A 20344-nucleotide genomic window follows, 5' to 3' on the forward strand; every position below is an offset into this window, starting at 1 on the left:
AAAAACTAAAAATTCTTGTGACAATGTTTTACAATTTATAATTGTCTTAGCTAACTTCAGTGTCTTTAGGGAAGTAGATTACATGGGATATAAATTGTAAATTAATAAGTACAAATAAAATCCCTCGATTCTACTATTTTGTCTCTACCACAGGTTTTAATCACTTATAATTAAAATTTATTTGTTTTTTTTAGTATATTACATAAAGACAGCAGCAACTATTCTTTCTCAGGCAAATAGATATCCTATTTACTTTATAATTTTCCAGAATATACAGTTTCTCAAACTGAAAATCATAGATCCTAGACATCCACAGGCTTTTAATTTTGTATTTTTGTCTTAGCGATATATTTTTAGGTTAGCAATTATAAAGAGAAAACTTACAATGGTAATAATTTACATTTGATATTTTCATAAAAAGACTAAGTTTCTTAAGTTATTGTCTTCTCAAACTGGGGTTCATGAGCAAATTCTGAGAGGATTAAAAAATTATTTCCCTATAAACTCCTCAGGGTTAAGAAAGGCTGTTCTAATACATATTCTCATAATTCAAAACCCATTCTTTTGAGCTTCAAATGAGTGACATATTAACACTATATCTCACATTTTGTAATATCTTTTTGACATTAAATTATATGCCTATTTGTTAAAGATCTACTCCTACTCTTATTCCCTTTTGTTTTTCCACAGCAGGTCTTAAAATTTGCCAAGAAGCACCCCCCACCTAGCAAGATCATGACTTTCTCCATTGTTATTAAAGATGCAAGAAGGAGTTGAATGAATTCCGTGAGGGAAGTAAAATATTTTTATCTTTTTCTTCTTGTAAAGATTATGAAACTCTTTGAAAGCTTCACATTGTGACCTTCACAAAAATAAATTTTGAATTATGGAAGGGTCATGATTGCTTTACCAGTCCAATCAAATGCTGAAGACACAGTGGAATAAAATTCAGATAAGGATGGTTTATTCGCAGTGTCTGATAGTTTGAGCTGGACCTTTAATAAGGAAACATCAAGGAGTAAGATAAAGAATTTCAATCTGGAATTACTCTCTACTGGTAAGAAATAAAGCATTTAAAATTAATTTTATTCAAATCCTGCCCAACTTTCTGCACTAAGTTCAAATGTCACTTTCTTAACGATGCCTTCCCAAATCAACCTATATCTTCTTTTTCCATGCCTGGCCCTCTCTTTAACACATCTCCTTTATTCTGTACCTAGCCTATGGTGCTCCCCATCTTTACCTTGTATGTTAGTTATTAGATGGGTGTCTTGTCTTCTCTATAAGATTGTATGTCATCTGCTAAGGAGAGGCCACATCCAACTGCCCAAAGGATTCATAGCACACATTACATACGTATTTCGTTAATTAACAAGTAAATTCTTGAATATGAAATGTTGCTTGTGGGCTACGCTCCAAACTCTGGGGGACCATATGTATCCATCTTTGTGTGAGACAGAGATCCTACCACAGGGACTTTCATCTCGTCAGTTCTCAATAAATGTCAGCTGAATGGATAGGAATGGCAAGGGCACCACACACGAACTTCAAAAGCACCAGAGACGCTCTGCATCCATCTTAGCACCTAATCTGGACCAGAATAGGTGGAACAGATGGTAACACCTTGGAGATTTTTTTTTTCACACTCTGTTTGAAATCCACAGATAAATCTCTTCATGCCACATCACCCCCTTACCCCCAAATTCCTTTCCAGAGTTGAAAATCCTTAGTGTGGTATGAGCCATTCAGTCATTCAACAATCATTTACAGTACCCTAATATATGCAGAGACGTGCCTCTGACAGGTTCTGAAGATACGGAGGTGAAAAGACGGACAGACTCTGCCCACAGAGAGCTCATGACCTAGGAAAGAGGGGACAGGGAACACAAATACACAGAAGTGGGTGGCTGGAGGCGGGGGGGGGGTGCGGGGGGCAGGAGGAGCTAGCTAGCTGAGCTGGGTCAGGTGTTTGTATTCTTGGAGTTTATAAACTCCAAGAAAAGGGTCCTTTGCAATGGAAAATGGGAAAAATTACATTTTCCACTAACTTCTAACTGTAATTTAGCATTTCCTTTAATTACGAATATGGGCAACAAACCAAAGCGGTTTAGTAGTGCCAGTGGTTTGACACCAATGGAAACCACAGATATTTTTGTATCATATTGTGGTTGTCGCAGATGTGCTGAAATAGTGACACTTGTCACCAATTGGAAACTATGGTGCAAGTAGTCACTCTGCCAGAGCTTGTTATTTAATGTGTTAATAAAGAAGCACATCTATTATTATTCAAAACATTTTAATAACTATTTCAATGTAATTGGCTTTCTTTGTGAGCTTATGCATTCTATCATTTTTCTTTATGCATTTAAAAACATTGTTCTGAAAAAGAATCCATAGGCCTCATGCAAGTGCGCAATGGGTCAACGGCTCACAAAAAGGTTAAGACACCCTGAGCCCAGCCCTTCCTGATGGCTGCCAGCGGCCTCTCCAGCCTGGAAATCTGCTGTGACCTCTGGCCTCTGGGCCTCGTATAGTCTGTTCCTCTGCCTGCACTGCCTGTTCCTTCTCTCTGCTCTGTTGGTTCCCACTGTACTTTTCACGGACATGAAACATCACCCATTCCAGGAAGGCTCGCTGACTGTGCAGCCCCAGCATAGGGAACGCGCAGCACATGTTCAGTCTCCCTTCTGCCTTCCACTCCTCACTTCTCTCTTCCTCTTGCTCCACCCTTATCCCGCTGCATTGAGTTGCTTCTTTGCTTGTTCATCTCTCTGAATGGCCTGTGAGCTACTTGACAGTGAAGATTCCTCTCTCTGTCTCTGATATCCTTTGCTTCATGTGTTTGACATGGTTGTTATAGGCGCTCAACTTGGGGATACATGGTGCAGGAATGAATGGGTAAATGGATGGATAAAAAGATGGAGGGATGGGTGCATGGGTGAGTGGGTGGATGAATGAAAAGATTCCCGGCAGGTGTAAAGCATTTCACATTTACAATCTCTTTGATGAATTTTTCTTCTCTTAGATAAAACATTTTCCTTTTTGCTAAGGCTGATGGAAATCTTTATGCTGATAATATCTCTAGCTCTCCTCCCAAAGCAGGAGCCCAGAGAAACCTGGCACGAAGCCAAGCCTCCCAGTCCCAGCTACAGGTCGAGCAGGTGGGATGGTGGGCACAGGAACCACAGTTGATGACCCAGGTACCTGATCCTCTTAATCTGAAGGCAAGTGAGACAGTCACACAAAACTGCCATGGATGTCCCAGCGTGAGAGAGGGGCAAGCTCGTGAGAGAACCATTCACTTGTGTCTGAGGAGAAAGGGAGAAAGAATGGGTTTCACAGGCAGGCAAGCCGAGCCAAGCATGCCTGCCAAGGCTTTTCTGATGTCACAAACCCCAAGTTCAGGAGAATCAAGTTGTATAAAGACTTTGGAAAAGGCACCTGTTTCAGCCAGTGTACAATAACCAATAACCCAGAGAAGAAGAAATGCAGTTTTACGTCATCCTCTGCAGGTGGGTTTGAAAGACAAAATACTAAATAAAATCACAACTGTCATTTACTGAGAGGCTCTGATGTGCGCTGAGATTTCTGTCATTATCCCCACTCCTCTCAGCCCCCTGTGCATGCTAGAGTGTTGTTACTATTATCACTGTTTTACAGGTTAGGAGACTGGGGCCTAGTAGTTGTCTCGGTCACGAAGGAGTAAGCGGCAGAGTTAGGATTTGAACCCAGGCTTTTCTGATTCCAGAACCCAAGCTCTTTCATTTCCTTGAAATAACCCTTGATTCACGGAAAAGACTCATTCTCTTGGCAGGGGAAAATCCATGTCGTAATTCTGCAACGAGACCATTTTTATGGGTATTAGGTGGGATTTTGAAAGGGCCTTTACGTTGACTGGGTGAAGCAGAGCCCCCTGTGGGAACTGCTGGGCGCAGCTTTATTCTGCGAGGCTCCATAACTAGGTGGGGCTGCAGCCGCGCATCTCCTCTTTTCAGAGGTGTGGTAACAGGTAACGAAGGGTTTATGGGGGAATAAAAAAGGCCATGACAAACAATATTGCTGGGCTCTATGGATTTCCTTTGCAAGGGGATTCAGGAGAGAAATCCCCATCAGACCCTTTCATACACTGTTTTCGGGAAACTGGGATGGAACAACCTGTTGAAAGAGCAAACAGCTTTGTATTCGGGGAGACGGGTGTGCCTGGCAGAAGCAGGTGAACTTTCGTGGAGAGACCCAAGGTAGGCAAATCCGCCCCCACAGACCTCTCGCCAGCCCAGGCAGCTGCCTGAGGCTGGGCAGCGCCTGTGTGGCTCTGAGCTGGAACTACCTAGCCGTCCTCCAGCGCTCCAGGCCGCCTCTCACGCCTCTCGGTTAGAGCAGCTGGCTGCTAAGATGAGTCCTCAGGAAGAACCACTGAATTAGAAAGGTCTTTAAGCTTGTGACCTGAGCTCTTCCACTGTGCTCCATGCTCTTTGAGATTTCAGTGGTGGCGGGGCGGGGCGAGAGCGGGGGCTCAGGCATGATCGTAGCAGAGTTTTCCCAGCCCCAACAACCCGAGGCCTTCCTGAGCCCAGAAGGACCCTCCTCCATTGCCACGGGTGGTGGCAATTTCCTGCTTCTCCCTGGCGTGTGTCTGGGTGTAGTGAGGCGACCAAACTGGGGGTCATGGTTCCCAGAGCCCAGGACTGGACGTGGATGCTTGTAGGCACTTCACTCATCTGATTGCTTCTCCATTGATGGTCCCATGTAGTTGTTGAATGTGTATTTGTAACCCAAAGCTCTTAGACCCCAAGCTCCAAGAAGACAGTGACCATGACCTATGGCCAGCACTAGATAGTCAATAAACACTTCCACTGCATTCTGCACAGACGGCCCTCCCGGGACCTGTGCAACGTGGAGGTGCCGATCGAAGGGCCCCGGCAAACGGGGCACAAGCAGCAATGAAAATTCGAACTTTACCTTTTGTTCCCTCAAGATCCTCATTTCCCAACTCCTGGCTGGGGATGACTTGGGCTCTATATTGCTACCGATGTCCCCCTTGAAGTCGTTCTGGATGCAGGACCAGAAACCCTCTGTGATAAGGGGCAGAGCTAGCTAACCCTGGGGGATCCACACGCTTATCGTGTGGAGCCCCAGACATTCCTGAGCAAACCCAGGGACTCGTCAGGATGAGTCTACACCTGTTGTTCAGAGAGTTGGTCACAGGATTCAAAAGGTTGTAAGTAGATGTCACAGGCACTGCCCTGAGTGGCAGCAGTCCCAAGAACCCCACGGACCTAGAAGCTTGAGCGGTCCTGTGCATGCGTCCTCCATGGGCCCTCTCGCATTAGGGAGCCCTCCTTGGCCTGCTGCTTCCTTTGCTTTTCATCTTCTCCGTCAGTAATCTCACCCCAGCCCAGGGCTTCAACTATTACTCGCCGATCTGAAAAATTCCATTTCCAGCTGCAGCTTCTTTGCTGAGCAAGAGACCCATGAAGCCACAGGGGTGGACCCTCAGGCACCTGGAACTCAGCCCGTCCCAGTTGGAGCTCAGTTCTGCCTGTCCCCACCCTCCCGCTTGTCCCTACCTGAGGCACCTCAAGTTCTCTTCTTGGTTAAGGTGTCACATTCTGTGTATTAATATTGCAATCTCTTCCTATCTTATGGATCACCAGGTTCTGGTGCTTCTACCTTCACTAGCTCTCTTGACTCTCTGTTTTCACTGCTCCTGGCCTAGATTAGGCCTCAAAGCTTTGCCTTCGCTGCTGGTCTCTTTCCCTCTGGCTCACTCTCAATTCAAACCTAATAATGTCAATCTCTTGCTTCAAATCATTTTTAGCTTCTTTTCCTTGTAGGACAAAGCGCACATTCTTATACATAAAATACAAGGTCAGGCTGCCTTTGCCATGAAAAAGAATCTCCTCTCAGCAGCGTCAGGCAGGTTGGTCACGCCATCGGACGTGAAACATCCTCCTTCCCTGGCTCCCGCACCCCATGTCTGATTTTCCACTGGTGCTTCTCAGTCACCCGTGGGGCTCATCCCCCCACCCTTCTCCTAGATGCTTGCATTCCTAGAGTTTCAGTGTGCAGTCTCTCCTCTTACCTCATTATCCCTTAGTGATGGTGTCTCATCCATCTTTACATACCACATGAAGGCTAATGACTCCCAATTTAGGTCTTCGGCTTGGATCTCTGAGCACCAGACGCTCCCATCCAGCCACCTACTCACATCCCTATGTGGACGACTGATAGAATCTCGAATGTAACACAACTCAAAGAATCCTTGATTCTTCTCATCCTTCTCTCCCCTCAGGTCTTTCCCACTTCAGTAAATGTTGCCACTAGCCACCCAGAGGCTAAAGCCAAGAACCTCAGTGTTGCTATTTACACCTCACCCCGAGTGTCACTGTCTGCTCCTCATCCCCGGCAGCAGTCATCAGTAGGTCCTGCCCACTCAGCCACCAGAGGACACACCTGGAATTCTTCCATCTCTCATCCTCGCCGCTAATCCCTCCCCAGTCTGAGCCACATCATCTCGGCTGCAAGGGCCCCTGCCCTACCCATTCCTTCAGCCGCCAAAGGAATTGATTAAAAACACACATCGGATCATGTCAGTGCTCCAGGCTGCAGCAAAGGAAAGGAATTACAATGAAACCTCAGTCTTTGTTCATACCCTCCTGACCTGCATGTGGTGCGCCCCCACCTCCCCGGCCTCACCTGGTCCCCACTTCACCTTGCTCACAGGTCTCCCACCACATTGCCCTTTGCTTGGTTCCCGAAACAGGTCAAGTGTGTCCCATCCAATTTTATATTCATGGTCCCGCTGTCTGGAATGGTTCCTCAGGTGTTTGGTTGACTTCCAAGTTGGTTAGTCCTCTGCTCACATGGTCCTTTCTCAGGGAGACGTAGAACATCTTATCAGAATCCGGGATCACCTTGTTCTTTCCTTTCTACTCTATCGTCTATCTCCCTACCCAAAGGGCAAGGACTGTGCATTTCTCGGTCATTTCTCTAAGCCCTGTGCCTAGCATGGTGCCTCACACAGAGTAGCTGCCCAATAAATATTTGTTGAATAATTAATAACTGTGACCCCAGACTATTTTTCTAGTGTTACTTCTTGTCATCCCCCCGGCCCCCCACCTCATCCTCCTTCTGGCAGGTCTCCAGGATCTGGGAAGAGGGGCTACCGCTCATGGCTCTGCCTCTGCTCCTGCCACCTCTGCCAGGAGTCATGCCCTCCTACCTCACTCTGCCCCTCCCCTGGATCCTAGTACAGTTCCCAGAGCATTTTCTTCAGTTAGTGTTCACAAAGACAAACACTCTGAAGATTAGGGCACCACCTGGGGCCATGGGTTCCTGCCAGAACGGAAAAGTGTGGGAGAGTGGAAAGAGCCCGCAAGCTGACTGAGCCTGGAGGCCAGGCCCTAAACAGGGGTGTCTGGTCTCCAGGCCTCAGCTCCCTTTGAAATGAAGCTGCTGCAGTGTCTGAGGTGTTGGCTGCCTCTGGGGTCCCGTGAGTCTCTAGACACTCACCTCCTTCAAGAGTAGGTGCCAAGGCTGTCACTGCTTTGCAATGATTTCCCCACTAACTGGAAATCGACCTAGCCACAAGCATTGTGAGTCTAGATTAATATTTAGAAAGGATTTACAAAGAAAAAAGCCCAGTTAATCCTAAGGTAGAGGGCTTTTCATTTCTATTTGTTTAGCGGGTGGAGACGGTGTCTATGGCTAGGACATCCCATATTCCTCCCTGTAAAGCCCCTTTGCTGTCACAGTGTCTAACTTGACAGCCACAAAGCCAGTCTAAGCTTCCTCGGCTTCAGCCCCCATGGCTGTCAGATGCACTCAGCCACTGACTCTGGTCCAAGGAAAAGGCCTTGGGGAATGCCAAGGGTTAGCAGGTACAGCTTCTACACAAAATGCAGAGGCAACGGTGACAATGGCCAAAGATCGCTTTCTACAGCATGAAATGATTAAGGCCTGGACTTCAGTGTTCCACAGGCTCAAGCTTAATCTTCTGCTCTGTGTATGGCAAGCTAATTGGTTTATTTAAACCTCTGATTCCTTATCTGTCAAATGGAGGTAATAATGTGCCAACATCCTAGGTTTCTTGTCAGGATAAGTAAGATAACACAGATAAAGCCCTTATCATAATGCCTAGCAAGCAGTAAGTGCTCAGTAAATACTGGCCATTATTATCACGCTTTATTCTGTCTCTCCTTCTCGTTGGTCACTGCACAACAGGATGTTCCCTTCACAATCCAGAACTGAGATCTCACATTATTTTTCAAGTTTTAGTCATTTAAAGGCTTGGAATAAAATCTCAGCTGGGGCCTCAGACACAGAACCACCAGATAATGATGTTCAGAAACTCTCCATTCACACGAACCCGGCAAAAAGGCTTTCAACCGGCTGCTGGAAATTCAGAGAGGCCTCCATGCCGGTCTGCACAGGGGAGAGCAAGTTGGTACTGAGTGGGGTTCTCCCAGTCCTCTCTTAAGTGCCGTCCACTGAAACTGACTGAGGACACCCTGGAGCCGCTCCTAAATCAGAGTGACTGTGTGTGGGTGATCATCCTGTGTGTACATTCGCATACCCTCTGGTCTGGGAGGCCCCTGGGAAGGGTCCACATGCTCCCCTCCTATCTGTCCCCCAGATGCTCTGCTGGGCACTGAAGCTTAGCCTTGGGCTGTGGAGATGGTGGGCTCCTGGCCGGGCCGGGCAGGTCAGGTTCTGCCAACTCCCTGCCTACTCCACTTACCTCTCAATTTTTGCTGTTTGGTTCGAGGTGACTGCTCTGAAATATGGACGTGGTCCCTTACGCCTTTGTGTGTCAATTCCCCAAACACCATCAGCTGAATGACTCTCAGGACTCCAGACATTTAGGACATTGGTGGTTAAAAAAATTTTGTTTTAAAATTCATAGCACTTATCAATAACTTGCATTGATTCATTTAATTTATAAGTGCCAGGCAGGCTATTAGTATCAAAAAGTTTTGGATAGAGGAAAAGAAAAAGAACTAGTCCTTGCCCGCTGGAGCGTAACAAAAAGGTGGGGTGCAGGGAGTCATCAAAAGACTGAAAGGAAAAATATACCAACGAATAGAAACTAATGCTCTTCTGCAAAGTTTAATGCATCTGTCCGGGTCTTTAAACTCACAGCCAGCGGCTTCCTACGTTGGAGGATTTTTGGGAAGTCAGAGCCTGAAAGTCGTTCCCACTGGCCTGACACGGTTTGTTCAGGACACTCTGGGTGGTGAACGGTTTGGAGCCGGTTGTCTTTTTTTTTCTCTTTTATAATATTTATTTTTTCTTCTCACAAGAATCTTACATGGCTTGTAGAAAATTTAGAAAATATAAATAATAAAAATAAAAAGAAAAACACCATTCTCTAGCACCCTTGAACATTCTGGTATACTGCCAGCCTTCCTGTATCCCCCCAAACGTAGCATCTGCCAATCTTGACACCTTTCCGGAACAGAACACTCTTGTTTGCTGCCTCACGATTTTTTGCCAGTGTTTCCATTCCCAGAAGGTGGGCGATTCGGTTCTCTTTTTTTAGAGTTCACTGATCGTGCTCAGACACGTCAGGGTGACCTTGTCACCATCATTACGAAAGGTACTGGCATTGGGAACACATTTCTAGTGCTGGCATTCCATATTTGCACTCACTATCATTTAGAAGGACCTACCTCACCCATTTATTAGACACATATTTGTTGAACATGTGGTAGGCACAAGGCGTTGTGCTGTGCGGGTTGTGAAAGCAACAGCGTTTCTTGTCCTGATTGCTGAGCTCATAGTATTAATTGTGATAATTACCATTTAGCAGGACAAGACATATTAAGAAAAACCAAATAAACTATAGGTTTTCTTTTGATCAAAAACTTGTGCTTGACAGGAGGAACCTCTGTCTTTATTCTCAGGTCAAAGTGACTGGGAGGCCAAAGGCGCCTGTAAGAGACAGGGCAGCTGTCCCTGTGGGCAGACGTCCCGGCCCCTCAGAGGGGTGTGCACTGATCTCCGGGGCCTTGGGATTTATTAGGAGTAATTTTGACAACAAGGGATTTATATCCATCACTCTAACACTCTCGAGAAACACCTTGCGCCCCCACCCCCATCTCTCTTCCTCTGCAGCAGGGCCACCATCCCCAACTGAAGAAGTGGGGGCCAGAGCAAGCCCTGCCCAGGGGTCATGCGGCCGTGGCATGGCTTCAGGTGGGCTTGTCTCTGCGGCTTTTGTATCTTAGGTGAAGCTTATCATTGGAGCTATCAGTCAGGTTTCTAAAATGCAGAAACAATTGTCACACCCTTGCTTATAGTCCAAAGGAAATGATTTAGCTGTACATAACCATGCCCCATGGCCTCATTTTCTGTGGGCTTCCTCGCTCTCTCCCCACGCACCAGCTGTTAGAACAGCTTCCCACCCACCATCTTTCAGGACCAGCTCTTCCTTTCAAGACACCTTTGCTTCCTTCCCCTGAAATAGCCACCCCTTCCTCAGCACCACCTCTATTAGAATATGTCACATACTGTCTTTTTCTTTGAGTTGGTCTTGCTTGAGAACAGGTCTTTGTACCCCTAGCTCTCACGTGGTCACTGGCACACAGCTAGAACCTGAACGTGGGAGGCTGAATCAGCGAGCCACTCTGGGGACTCCTTTCTCCGACGGCAACCCCAGGTAATAGGAAGAAGATGAGCCGATGAGGTAAACTGCACAGGCTGGCAATGGCACGAGTTTGTGCCAAACCTGTCAAAGTCTGCATAACCCAGAGAGTTCAGTTGTGATTATAAACTTAATCTTGAACATGAAAGCATAAAATCGAGGAGATAAAGAAGAGTCGTTTTTTTCCATGCAGCACCTGCCATGCACCCCTGGAATCTAGATTTAGTCCACGGCTTCATTAACGGGTCAATCCGATTTACTTTTGGTGACAGATTAATTTCCAAAAACAACTACAAAAGTATTTCCAGTCCCACAAGCTCTTCTAGGACCTTGCTATTTCACCATCAGGAGATGGAGCCTACTTTTCCTCTCCATGAACAGGGCAGGTCTTTGTGACTGCTTCGTCTCTGAGGGAATGGCAGAAGTGATGGGTGCTCCGTGACTTCCAAGACTAGGTCAGAAAAGGTGATTCAACCTCAGCTGACACGGCTGGGAGCAGAGACATTGTCCCTACTGAGTGTCACCCAAATCGCAGATTCATAAGAAACATACATTTATATGATTGTTGGTTTCAGTGACTAAATTTTGGAATGGTTTATTTGGGGACATTTATCAACTCTTGCCCTAGACTGAGCCATTTCCTAAAATGTGTGTGTGGCTTTAGGCAAACTGGGATGATTGGTCACCCAAACTTTTCGTTTATCAGAAATGCACATGATCTGCCGACATCTTGGGTTCTGTTTGAGGCCTCCTCCTCCCGTTCTCCTCCTCCTTCCTCCTCCTCCTCCTCCTCCTCCTCCTCCTCTTCCCCCTCCCCCGTCTGCCCCCTCCTCCCCTTCTCCGTCCCCCTCCTCCGTAGTTCTCTACATGTTGAACAATGTGGTGGTAATAGTATTTGTTTTCCGGTTGAATTTAATTCCACCCCACCCCACGCCCATCCCCCGGAGCAGCATGGTCTAAACAGCTAATCCCCAGACTGAAAAGTGGAGTCAGGAGCCCCCAGGCCTCGGGCAGTGCTCCTGTCTTCCAGTCCCAGGGCTGTTCCCTGTGGTTTCCTCTGCCGGGAATACTCCCACCCTGCTCTTTTCATTTCTTTGAGTTCTCTTATTTTCTTGTTTCTCGATGGGCAGGGCCCGTAGCCATGCTGGTCGTGGTTTTGTCATCAGCATTTACTGCCTGGGAGGTGCTCAAAAAATATTTATTAAATGCTGGAAGAATAAATGAGTTGAGAAGACACTTAGAGATTATTCAGGTCCAGCTCTCACCATGGCAGAAATTTCCTCTATGAGAGCCCTGGCAGGTGAGCTTAGCCTTTTATAAACACCTTTGGGATGAAGAGCTCACTACCTCGGAGCAGCCTATTCTATTAAAAAAAAAAAGTTTTAATGTGATATTAAGAATCATCGCTCTGTAACTGTTAGCGATTGCTCTCTAGAGCTTTTTCCCTCCTTGTCATCTCAGCTCCTGGTGATGACGCCCTGGGCAAATCTCTAGCTCTTTTTGGACCCTATGTCTTCTTGCAAACTGGGACAATTTCTTATTTCGGTCCACCGAGGACAGCAATATATCTGAAGGGATTCTGCAAATCAGTAAAAGGTAAGAAAGAATTCATCTTTAAGATGATGGAGAATGCTGAAGACAGCCCCATTTATCCAACCCAATTCTAATGCTTGGTTCGGCTACGTCAGGATGAGAGTTCTGTCTCTCCTATCTCCTATTGAGCAACATCATAAAAGATCTTCTCTGATCCTGGACTAGACTCACCTGCTGAACTGTGATGAGCAGTGGTTCCATCTCACCAGGGCAGAATCTCCCAGGGCAGTCACTCCCTGTTAGGAACCTGCGCGTCTTGACCCATGAGGGCCCATAAGACCTTGTTTTCTCACTATGGGTGCAGGACACCCAGGGGCCCTGCGGTCCCTGAAACAGCCCTGGGAATCTGGCATGTGACCTCTTGTCTTGGCCTGCGAGGCCCTGTGTTCTCTGAGGGGCCAGTTCTGCAATATGCTCTCAAGGTGTGGCCTAAATCAAACAAATGAACAAAATCGAAAACAAGATAAAGCCTCAAAAATCATCCTCACTGTGGCTCTTGCTTTCATGCCATAGCCTTTAGTCTTGGAACTGCCAGGTGTCTTCGTGCTGGGGCAGCTTCGTCTCTGCAGCTGTGGACAGAAAACACCTCTTGGACACAAAGAAATCACGCTTTACCCCAGGTCCTTAGCAAGGATGGAAGAGATCTTCCAGTGACATCTGGAGCTTCCCAGGATACTCCCTTCCTTGCTGAGTACCTCTGGGCATGAGCCTCCATCTCTTTCATTTTAATTAACCCAGTGAATCAGCCTCTGAGGGAAACTTTCCTGCCAAGTCCCGACTGAGTCCCTGTGACATGCAAGAACGTGGGCCAGGCTCTTGTGTAGGTTAAGGAAGTCCGAGGAGAGTGAAGATTATAGGGAGACAGTCTACCTTTCTTTACAAGGGCTTGTTTTGCATCCTGAAATCTCAGATTCGGCTATTACAATGAAGTCCTGTTATAGAGAGAGCTGGCCTTTTATCACCACTTAAAATCTAATTAATCCATATTGAAGCACAAAGATTTCTGTTGTCTTTTAGGGTGAGGGGTCACAGAGCCCTCATTGTTCATCCTTAGACTTATAATCATCGGGCATTGGGGATATAATTTTACTAAGCAAATTGGAAGGTAACAGATCAAATCCTTATCAGAAAGCCTAACTCATAGTTTTAACAGAGTCCTTCGTCCTTTACACGAAACATTATATTCGAGAAGAACAAAAACGCATTTCAGAGTGCCCAAGGAGTTAATGACCAAAGCTTATATTCCAGGCAGCATAGAACCAAAACCGTCACACTACTGTCAACCACAAAGACAGTGGTTCCTATAGGGGTGGCAAGAGTTGCAAGATTTGTTGCAATGGCTTTAGTCTTTAGAGTGGCAATGCAATTTGTTGGACTTTTAGCGTCTTTGCTGGGATGGGTTTTATCCATTATTACAACTTATCTGCCACACTGGAAGAACCTCAATCTGGACTTAAATGAGATGGAGAACTGGACCATGGGACTCTGGCAAACCTGCGTCATCCAAGAGGAAGTGGGGAGGCAATGCAAGGGCTTTGACTCCTTCCTGGCTCTGCCTGCTGAACTCAGGATCGCCAGGATTTTAATGTTCCTGTCAAATGGGCTGGGGTTTCTGGGCCTGCTGGCCTCTGGGTTTGGGCTGGATTGCTTGAGAATCGGAGAGAGACGGCAAGAGCTCAAGAAACGACTGATAATCGTGGGAGGAACTCTGTTCTGGACAGCGGGCATCGCAGCCCTGGTTCCCGTGTCATGGGTCGCCCACGTGACAGTCCAGGAGTTCTGGGATGAGACCATGCCTGAGATCGTGCCCAGGTGGGAGTTCGGGGAAGCGCTCTTCACCGGCTGGTTTGCTGGGTTCTCTCTCCTCCTAGGAGGGTGTCTGCTCAACTGTGTGGCCTGCTCCACTCACGCTCCTCTAGCTTCCGGCCACTACGCGGTGGAAGAAACACAGACTCGGTGTCTATACCTGGAAAATGGAACTGCAGATCTGAACGTGTAACTTTGACAAGCTCAGAGAGACGTATTCTCTGCATCAACTCTGACGTAGAGGTCCACATGAGAAATGGGTCTTTGTCATGTAACTAAATCTGTGCTGCTCACATTTTCTCATTTAATAACTATTTTTCTATCCTAGAGTTCTCCAATCCTCCCAAACTATGGAGAAGAGGCAATCTTATATCTAAAAGAAAGTTATTACGTTAAGCATTACATAGGTGTGAGCAACAAAATTTCATTGATCTGGTTATTTAAATCAAAATGTGGTGGTGGTCGTCCGAGGTAGTATTAAGCTTTAATGTGTTAATTTTATATTAGAAACTTTTTTGTTTTTGTTGGTAGCTGGAAATAACTAGTTTGTTTCCTAAAGAGAAAAACTAACACACTGAAATCTTTTAAGCATTCTATACTGGCAAAACCAAAGGTTAAGCCGAGTCCAAAGTGTTAGTTCCACAATGATTACTTTAATCTTCTTTGCTCAGAGGTGGTTTGTGTTTAGGAAATTACAACACACGCTGTGTGACAGGGTTTTATGAGGCTTAAAGGTTTTTAGTACATCATGATACTCTCGGATTCAAAATACTGGCCAGTCTCCTCTCTTGTCTCTTCCCTCAAAAGCTTCATATTTAAAAAAGATAAAACAATTAAAAAAATTTTTGCATGACGAGATATTGACAGTTCATTTGCCCTAACAAAAACTTTCTTGGTTCGATGAAAAATTACAAGTATATACTTTAGTGGTGCATCACGAGAGTTTGATTTTAACCTACGAAGTTCTATTGTTTAACTTTTCCACAACATAGAAAGTATGTTTAAGCAAAGGAAAAAAAAAAGTGTTTATGCACACATGTATAAATTTGACAAAAAGGCATGTGGGTATACAGACTTGGTATTTAGTTCAATATTGTTTCATATGTTATGTATGTATTTTTAAAAATAGGCTTGATTTAAGGTCTAGAGGGATTTCTGATAAGATTGATTTATTTGGTTAAGAAATACTTTCCTTGAACCTATTTTTTAAAAAATGATAACACTCAGCATTATCACAATATGTGTACTAAAATGTGAGAACTATAACAGATGAAAATCAGACAGGACCAATTAGTAAGATATAAAGCTGGAGGAGTTGAACCAAAACTGTCAATTAAACATGGTGCATTTAAACTTAAGTTTTTGAGTTGTAAGAAAGGTTGGGAACAACATGAAAGCCATTTAGACATTAACAATAAAAGGAGGGTTATTACTATTCAATGTTATTTTGGGGACAAACTATTAAACTAGAAAATTGATCTTGGCCACACCTTGGCATTACTGGTTTACAGAATTATTTCCCTATCCTTTTCTGAAACCTATTCAACGTGGAATCAAACAATAGCAACTCTGCCAAGAATCCTCCTATACACACAATGAAAAAATATTTCTTCGTTCTGCAAATGATAACCCAAGTATCACACTTTTCACAGACACCGAAAGGCAGGAGTTAGTTTGGCTAAAGCTCGCAGGACTTTATGATGGCTTTAATATTTAGAACTGTGGTACAATTAGCTGGAATTTTATTATCTTTGCTGGGATGGGTTTTATCCTGTCTTACAAACTACCTGCCACACTGGAAAACACCTCAATCTGGACTTAAATGAGATGGAGAACTGGACCATGGGACTCTGGCAAACCTGCGTCATCCAAGAGGAAGTGGGGAGGCAATGCAAGGGCTTTGACTCCTTCCTGGCTCTGCTGCTGAACTCAGGATCGCCAGGATTTTAATGTTCCTGTCAAATGGGCTGGGGTTTCTGGGCCTGCTGGCCTCTGGGTTTGGGCTGGATTGCTTGAGAATCGGAGAGAGACGGCAAGAGCTCAAGAAACGACTGTTAATCGTGGGAGGAACTCTGTTCTGGACAGCGGGCATCACAGCCCTGGTTCCCGTGTCATGGGTCGCCCACGTGACAGTCCAGGAGTTCTGGGATGAGACCCTGCCTGAGATCGTGCCCAGGTGGGAGTTCGGGGAAGCGCTCTTCACTGGCTGGTTTGCTGGGTTCTCTCTCCTCCTAGGAGGGTGTCTGCTCAACTGTGTGGCCTGCTCCACTCACGCTCCTCTAGCTTCCGGCCACTACGCAGGAGCAGAAACGCAGTATCTCCGTCAACGCCTGGAGATGACGAACACCTACCCGAAAATCTAAGCCAGACGTGATCTGGGGTGTCCACTCGGGAGGTGCTAGCCCACCCTGGACTTGGTAGGGTTTCTTCCTGCGGAGTCTCCCAGTCGTCACGCTTATGGTTTTCTAAAGTGCATTTTCCCTGTGGCTATTGGCTTCTAAAACTATAATTTCTTTCCAAGATGATAAAGCACTTTTATCTTCTACTCTGAGACCACAACCAATCAAGGCTTAATAGTAATCACACTCATTTTTGTGGATGAGTTTTTTCAGTTTTAAAATAGATTCAGTGATTGCACAGAACTGGTAAATAAAACGTTGTATTAGTATTTATATGTCTTTGAAGGTGTTATTCAGAGATGAATATTTGGGAATTGGAAATGTTACTGCTAATTATTTACTTCTTTCAAGTGTTTAAGATCACCTATTATACTGAAACTACAGTCTCACTGCAGATTTATTCAAAATGTATGACATCTGATTATACTAAAAAAATTGCTGGCTCTCTGAAAGCTCAAGAGTGAGAGATGTGGGATGCATCTCTTTAATCGGACATGTCAGTGCCTTCACGGAACCCTTCCCACAGGTCAGCTGCATTCGTTCATGCCTTCTTTACTACGTTAGAAGTAAGAGTAGAGCGGGGCAGTCTCATGTTTTGGAAGATTCACATGAAAGCCACCATACGTAAGCCTTTGCTCGTGGCCTGCGTTCCGCAGTCGATGGCCAACCTCACCCCTTCCAACCAGCAAGGCTGCCCCTGGCTCTGTGGAGCAGCCATAGCAGGCACCGCAGGTCAGGACTGGTGTGTGTGGGCAGAGGAAGCCCTGGATCTGGACCTGCTGCCCCTGGCTGTGAATACACCACCAGTACAGGCCGTGCCCTGACAGAGTTCATATTCTGGAGTCCTTTGTTTTACTTGAACAATGAAAATAATCTTTTTTTTTTTTTTTTTGAATCAGTAAGACATATTCTCCAAACAAGAAGTATTCACAACAAACTGCTGGCTTAGGGAATTCTTCAGGAAAAATTTTATATTTGCTCAGTACACAGTTCAAGTAAACTCTTGTGTTTGAGCCAGTCCAGGATATTAATTGAAAAATAAACGACACTGAAATAAAGTATTAGGCAATATGTATCTTTGTTTAAAAAAAAAAAAAAAAAAAACCATTGAATTTTTTCCCACCCACAAACATATGAAAAGTGCAGAAACCAAAGTTAATCTATGTGATGTATTTGCACACTTTTACAAACAGGACAAATTAAAACAGAAACATATTCAGAATTTAACCTGATTAAATATTTAGTTCAGTCCTGAGCTTTTGATATTTAATACAATATAGATAAAGTAATAGCAAAAAAAGATTTTAAATTTATTTGATTTGCATGCTACAGAGATTCAGCTAAACTTTGTTCATTTGGCTAGCAAAATTCTTTTTGTACCTGTAATGCTTAGATTCTGATATACAAAATTATAATAATATACTGATAATTCAAACTTGAGAACTAAATATTACATTCTTTTTACCCTGTGCAGAATAAATTCTACCTTTAAAAATAGTATTTATAATATTAAAATTCATATTGACCATATGGTTTTGTGATCAAGTTATTAAAATGTTTTGTCACTGTGAATCATTTGGGTTAGTATAAATATAACAGGATTGTTAAAAGCTGCCTATAAATAGATAACACAACTGCTGATTTTTAAAGTGTGGAAAAGGATTATATTAAAATAAGTCGATGTTTCATGTTAGAAATGAGCAAATTTTGTAAAATAAAACCGAAAGCATCTTGGTCACAATCGTTAACTACCAGCCTGAGACAGATTTTATTCTTTTATACTTGTCTGAAACTTTTTGTATTACAAAAAGTTAACAGCGAATCTGATGATTTATAAAGCTGTGAATATTCCAATATAGCCTCTTCTATGTCAAACATTTAAAATGGCCAGAACCGAACTATATATTAAAACAGAACATAAATAAGACCGTAAATAAATAAATGAAGAAAATAAAATCGTACGGTACAACTACACATAATTCTATAAACATTTTCATGGTCGAATTAAGAAGCTGAAAACAGCTGACCTTCATTTACCTCTACATTAAATAAACTTCTGTCTTTCACATTTGACCTTGACAAGAATGAATGGTATTCTTTTTCTAGTTTTCCTCAGTCATTTAATAGAATGAACTGGACAGTCCTGAGCACAGGGCTGTGCTTAGTCAATTCACGAGGCTGGTTTTTGTTCAACGTAGTGTCACGTCCAGTTATAGCTTCTAAGGTATTTGTATATAAGTGGCGGGACACTTAGAAAAAAAATAATTAGAGTTCTAGGCTCATAAACTGCTTAATTTGAATTTCGATTCTGATAAAATGAAATTTCCAAAATATGTATAATTACTTTCATGACAATAAAAATTCTTGCTAATGAGGATTCTAGCTTAGAAATAGAACTTGTGTGTGTGTTTTCTTTAAAGGGGCCCATTCCTTTAAGACAATTTTGGCATTTCTAAAAAATAAAATTGATTTAGTTTGCTATATAAGATGGCTAACCAAAAACTGCCTCTTCCAGTCTTACAGATTGAGTATGATTTAAATTGCATAAAACTATTTATTTTAAAACCCTTTAGGCTGGCAGAGCTACACTGGGGATTTGTTTCTTTTAAGAAGTGCTTGGGTTGGGTAAGCTAAAATTCTACCTTGGAAGATGCTTTAGTCAATTCACATCTCTAAACTCATTCATCTAGAATGGTTTTTTTAAAAAAACAAATGACTCAGCCTATACTTCGAATTCATAATCTCACAGACACACTCTTCTCTTTGCCTCCAAACTCCTTACCATAAACTACAGATGGGATCCCCTAAATGAGAGCTGCAAAGTAACCACTGGTAAATGTTAGAAATCTTTTTAATAAAGGGGCCACAAGATTTTTTGGCAACTTCAATTCAATCAAGAGACGCTTTCCTCTGTTTCTGGTTTCACCGAACGAGTGCTGATGTGTTTCCTTCCGTGTCACCTTAGAACACGGGCCACCACGTTCTTCTACTTGACACCATTCTCACACTGAGGACGAAACATTCTGGAGCACGCCAGAAACTCACCTTGGAACACTTACCCTAATTGAGGCTGAGTTCGAAGCAGCAGCTGTTCACTGCTGTTTATTTTAGTGTGCTGCAGGGTCACTGGCTTTTTCCTCTCATCTCCCTACCCTTAATGTCATAAGTCACAAGATCTGCAGTGTAGCCAGGAGGACTGCTCCTTGGCATTCTTATGTTCTTGAACTCAGCATTTTGTTTTTGTCTTCTTTAGACAAATAGAAAAAGACGAAAAGCAAACTGTTAAGATAAAGTGTTCCAACGTAGGTGACGGAAATGAACACAGCGCCTGCTTCAGGTGGCCCTGGAACTCTGCACTGGAGCTTCTGCTCACGCTTAACTTCTAAATGAAGAGCTGCTCTCTAGCACAAAAACGTCACCTGGCACTGTTGCCATCTTCACAACCTACTCACAAGAAAACAGAGGAAAAGCAAAAACCACCTTCTGCTAAAGTGAGTTATTTCTCAACAGTCAGTTCAATAGGATATACACTGGGTACTGCCTCGATTCCATTTTTACAAAATAAAGCCCATTGGCCATACACGTATGCTGGACAACATTTGTGTACCAGATCAGCCCATTTTGGTTATCTGATTTTTCTGCTTTTTAAAACATATAAAGATTATATTCAAGGTACTTTACAAATTAACATTTTGAAAATCTGATGTGAAATAAAAGCTCTTTAAGAGTTGACAGTTATAGTACAACCCCCCACCCCAAACACAACCACGTTCAGTCTTTTGCCCGCCCTAAGAAATAAACAGGTGAAAAAAATCATCTCTTCGGTGGCGGAATCACACGTCATCGGCCGGCAGGGACGGGATGCTTATCTTCGCTCTGGTGAAGTAGGCGATCTTCTCCC

General features: G+C 44.0%; 3 protein-coding genes across 3 annotated transcripts in view; 2 read left to right on the plus strand and 1 right to left on the minus strand.

Annotated features, from left to right (window-relative positions):
* The first annotated feature begins 12863 nt into the window (after window positions 1-12863).
* LOC105294731 (putative claudin-24) lies at window positions 12864-14841 on the plus strand. Its single transcript, XM_023532914.1, has one exon. The coding sequence runs from the start codon at window positions 13575-13577 to the stop codon at window positions 14235-14237; it is 663 nt and encodes a 220-aa protein (XP_023388682.1). The 5' UTR covers window positions 12864-13574; the 3' UTR covers window positions 14238-14841.
* Window positions 14842-14964: 123 nt separating this feature from the next.
* On the plus strand, window positions 14965-17075 carry LOC105294732 (claudin-22). Its single transcript, XM_023532913.1, is given in 3 exon segments — window positions 14965-15843; window positions 15845-15962; window positions 15965-17075. Coding segments are annotated over 3 exon segments (663 nt in total). The 5' UTR covers window positions 14965-15741; the 3' UTR covers window positions 16408-17075.
* A 456-nt stretch (window positions 17076-17531) lies between these two features.
* The window catches only part of WWC2 (WW and C2 domain containing 2), a 92367-nt gene continuing 89554 nt past the window's right edge, over window positions 17532-20344 (minus strand). The window contains exon 22 of the mRNA XM_023532881.1: window positions 17532-20343. Coding sequence (XP_023388649.1) covers window positions 20277-20343 — 67 coding nt within the window. The 3' untranslated portion in view covers window positions 17532-20276. The remainder of the gene's footprint in view (window position 20344) is intronic.

This window comes from Pteropus vampyrus, unplaced genomic scaffold (genome assembly GCF_000151845.1).
Source record: "Pteropus vampyrus isolate Shadow unplaced genomic scaffold, Pvam_2.0 Scaffold92, whole genome shotgun sequence".
In the NCBI taxonomy this organism is placed as follows: domain Eukaryota; kingdom Metazoa; phylum Chordata; class Mammalia; order Chiroptera; family Pteropodidae; genus Pteropus; species Pteropus vampyrus.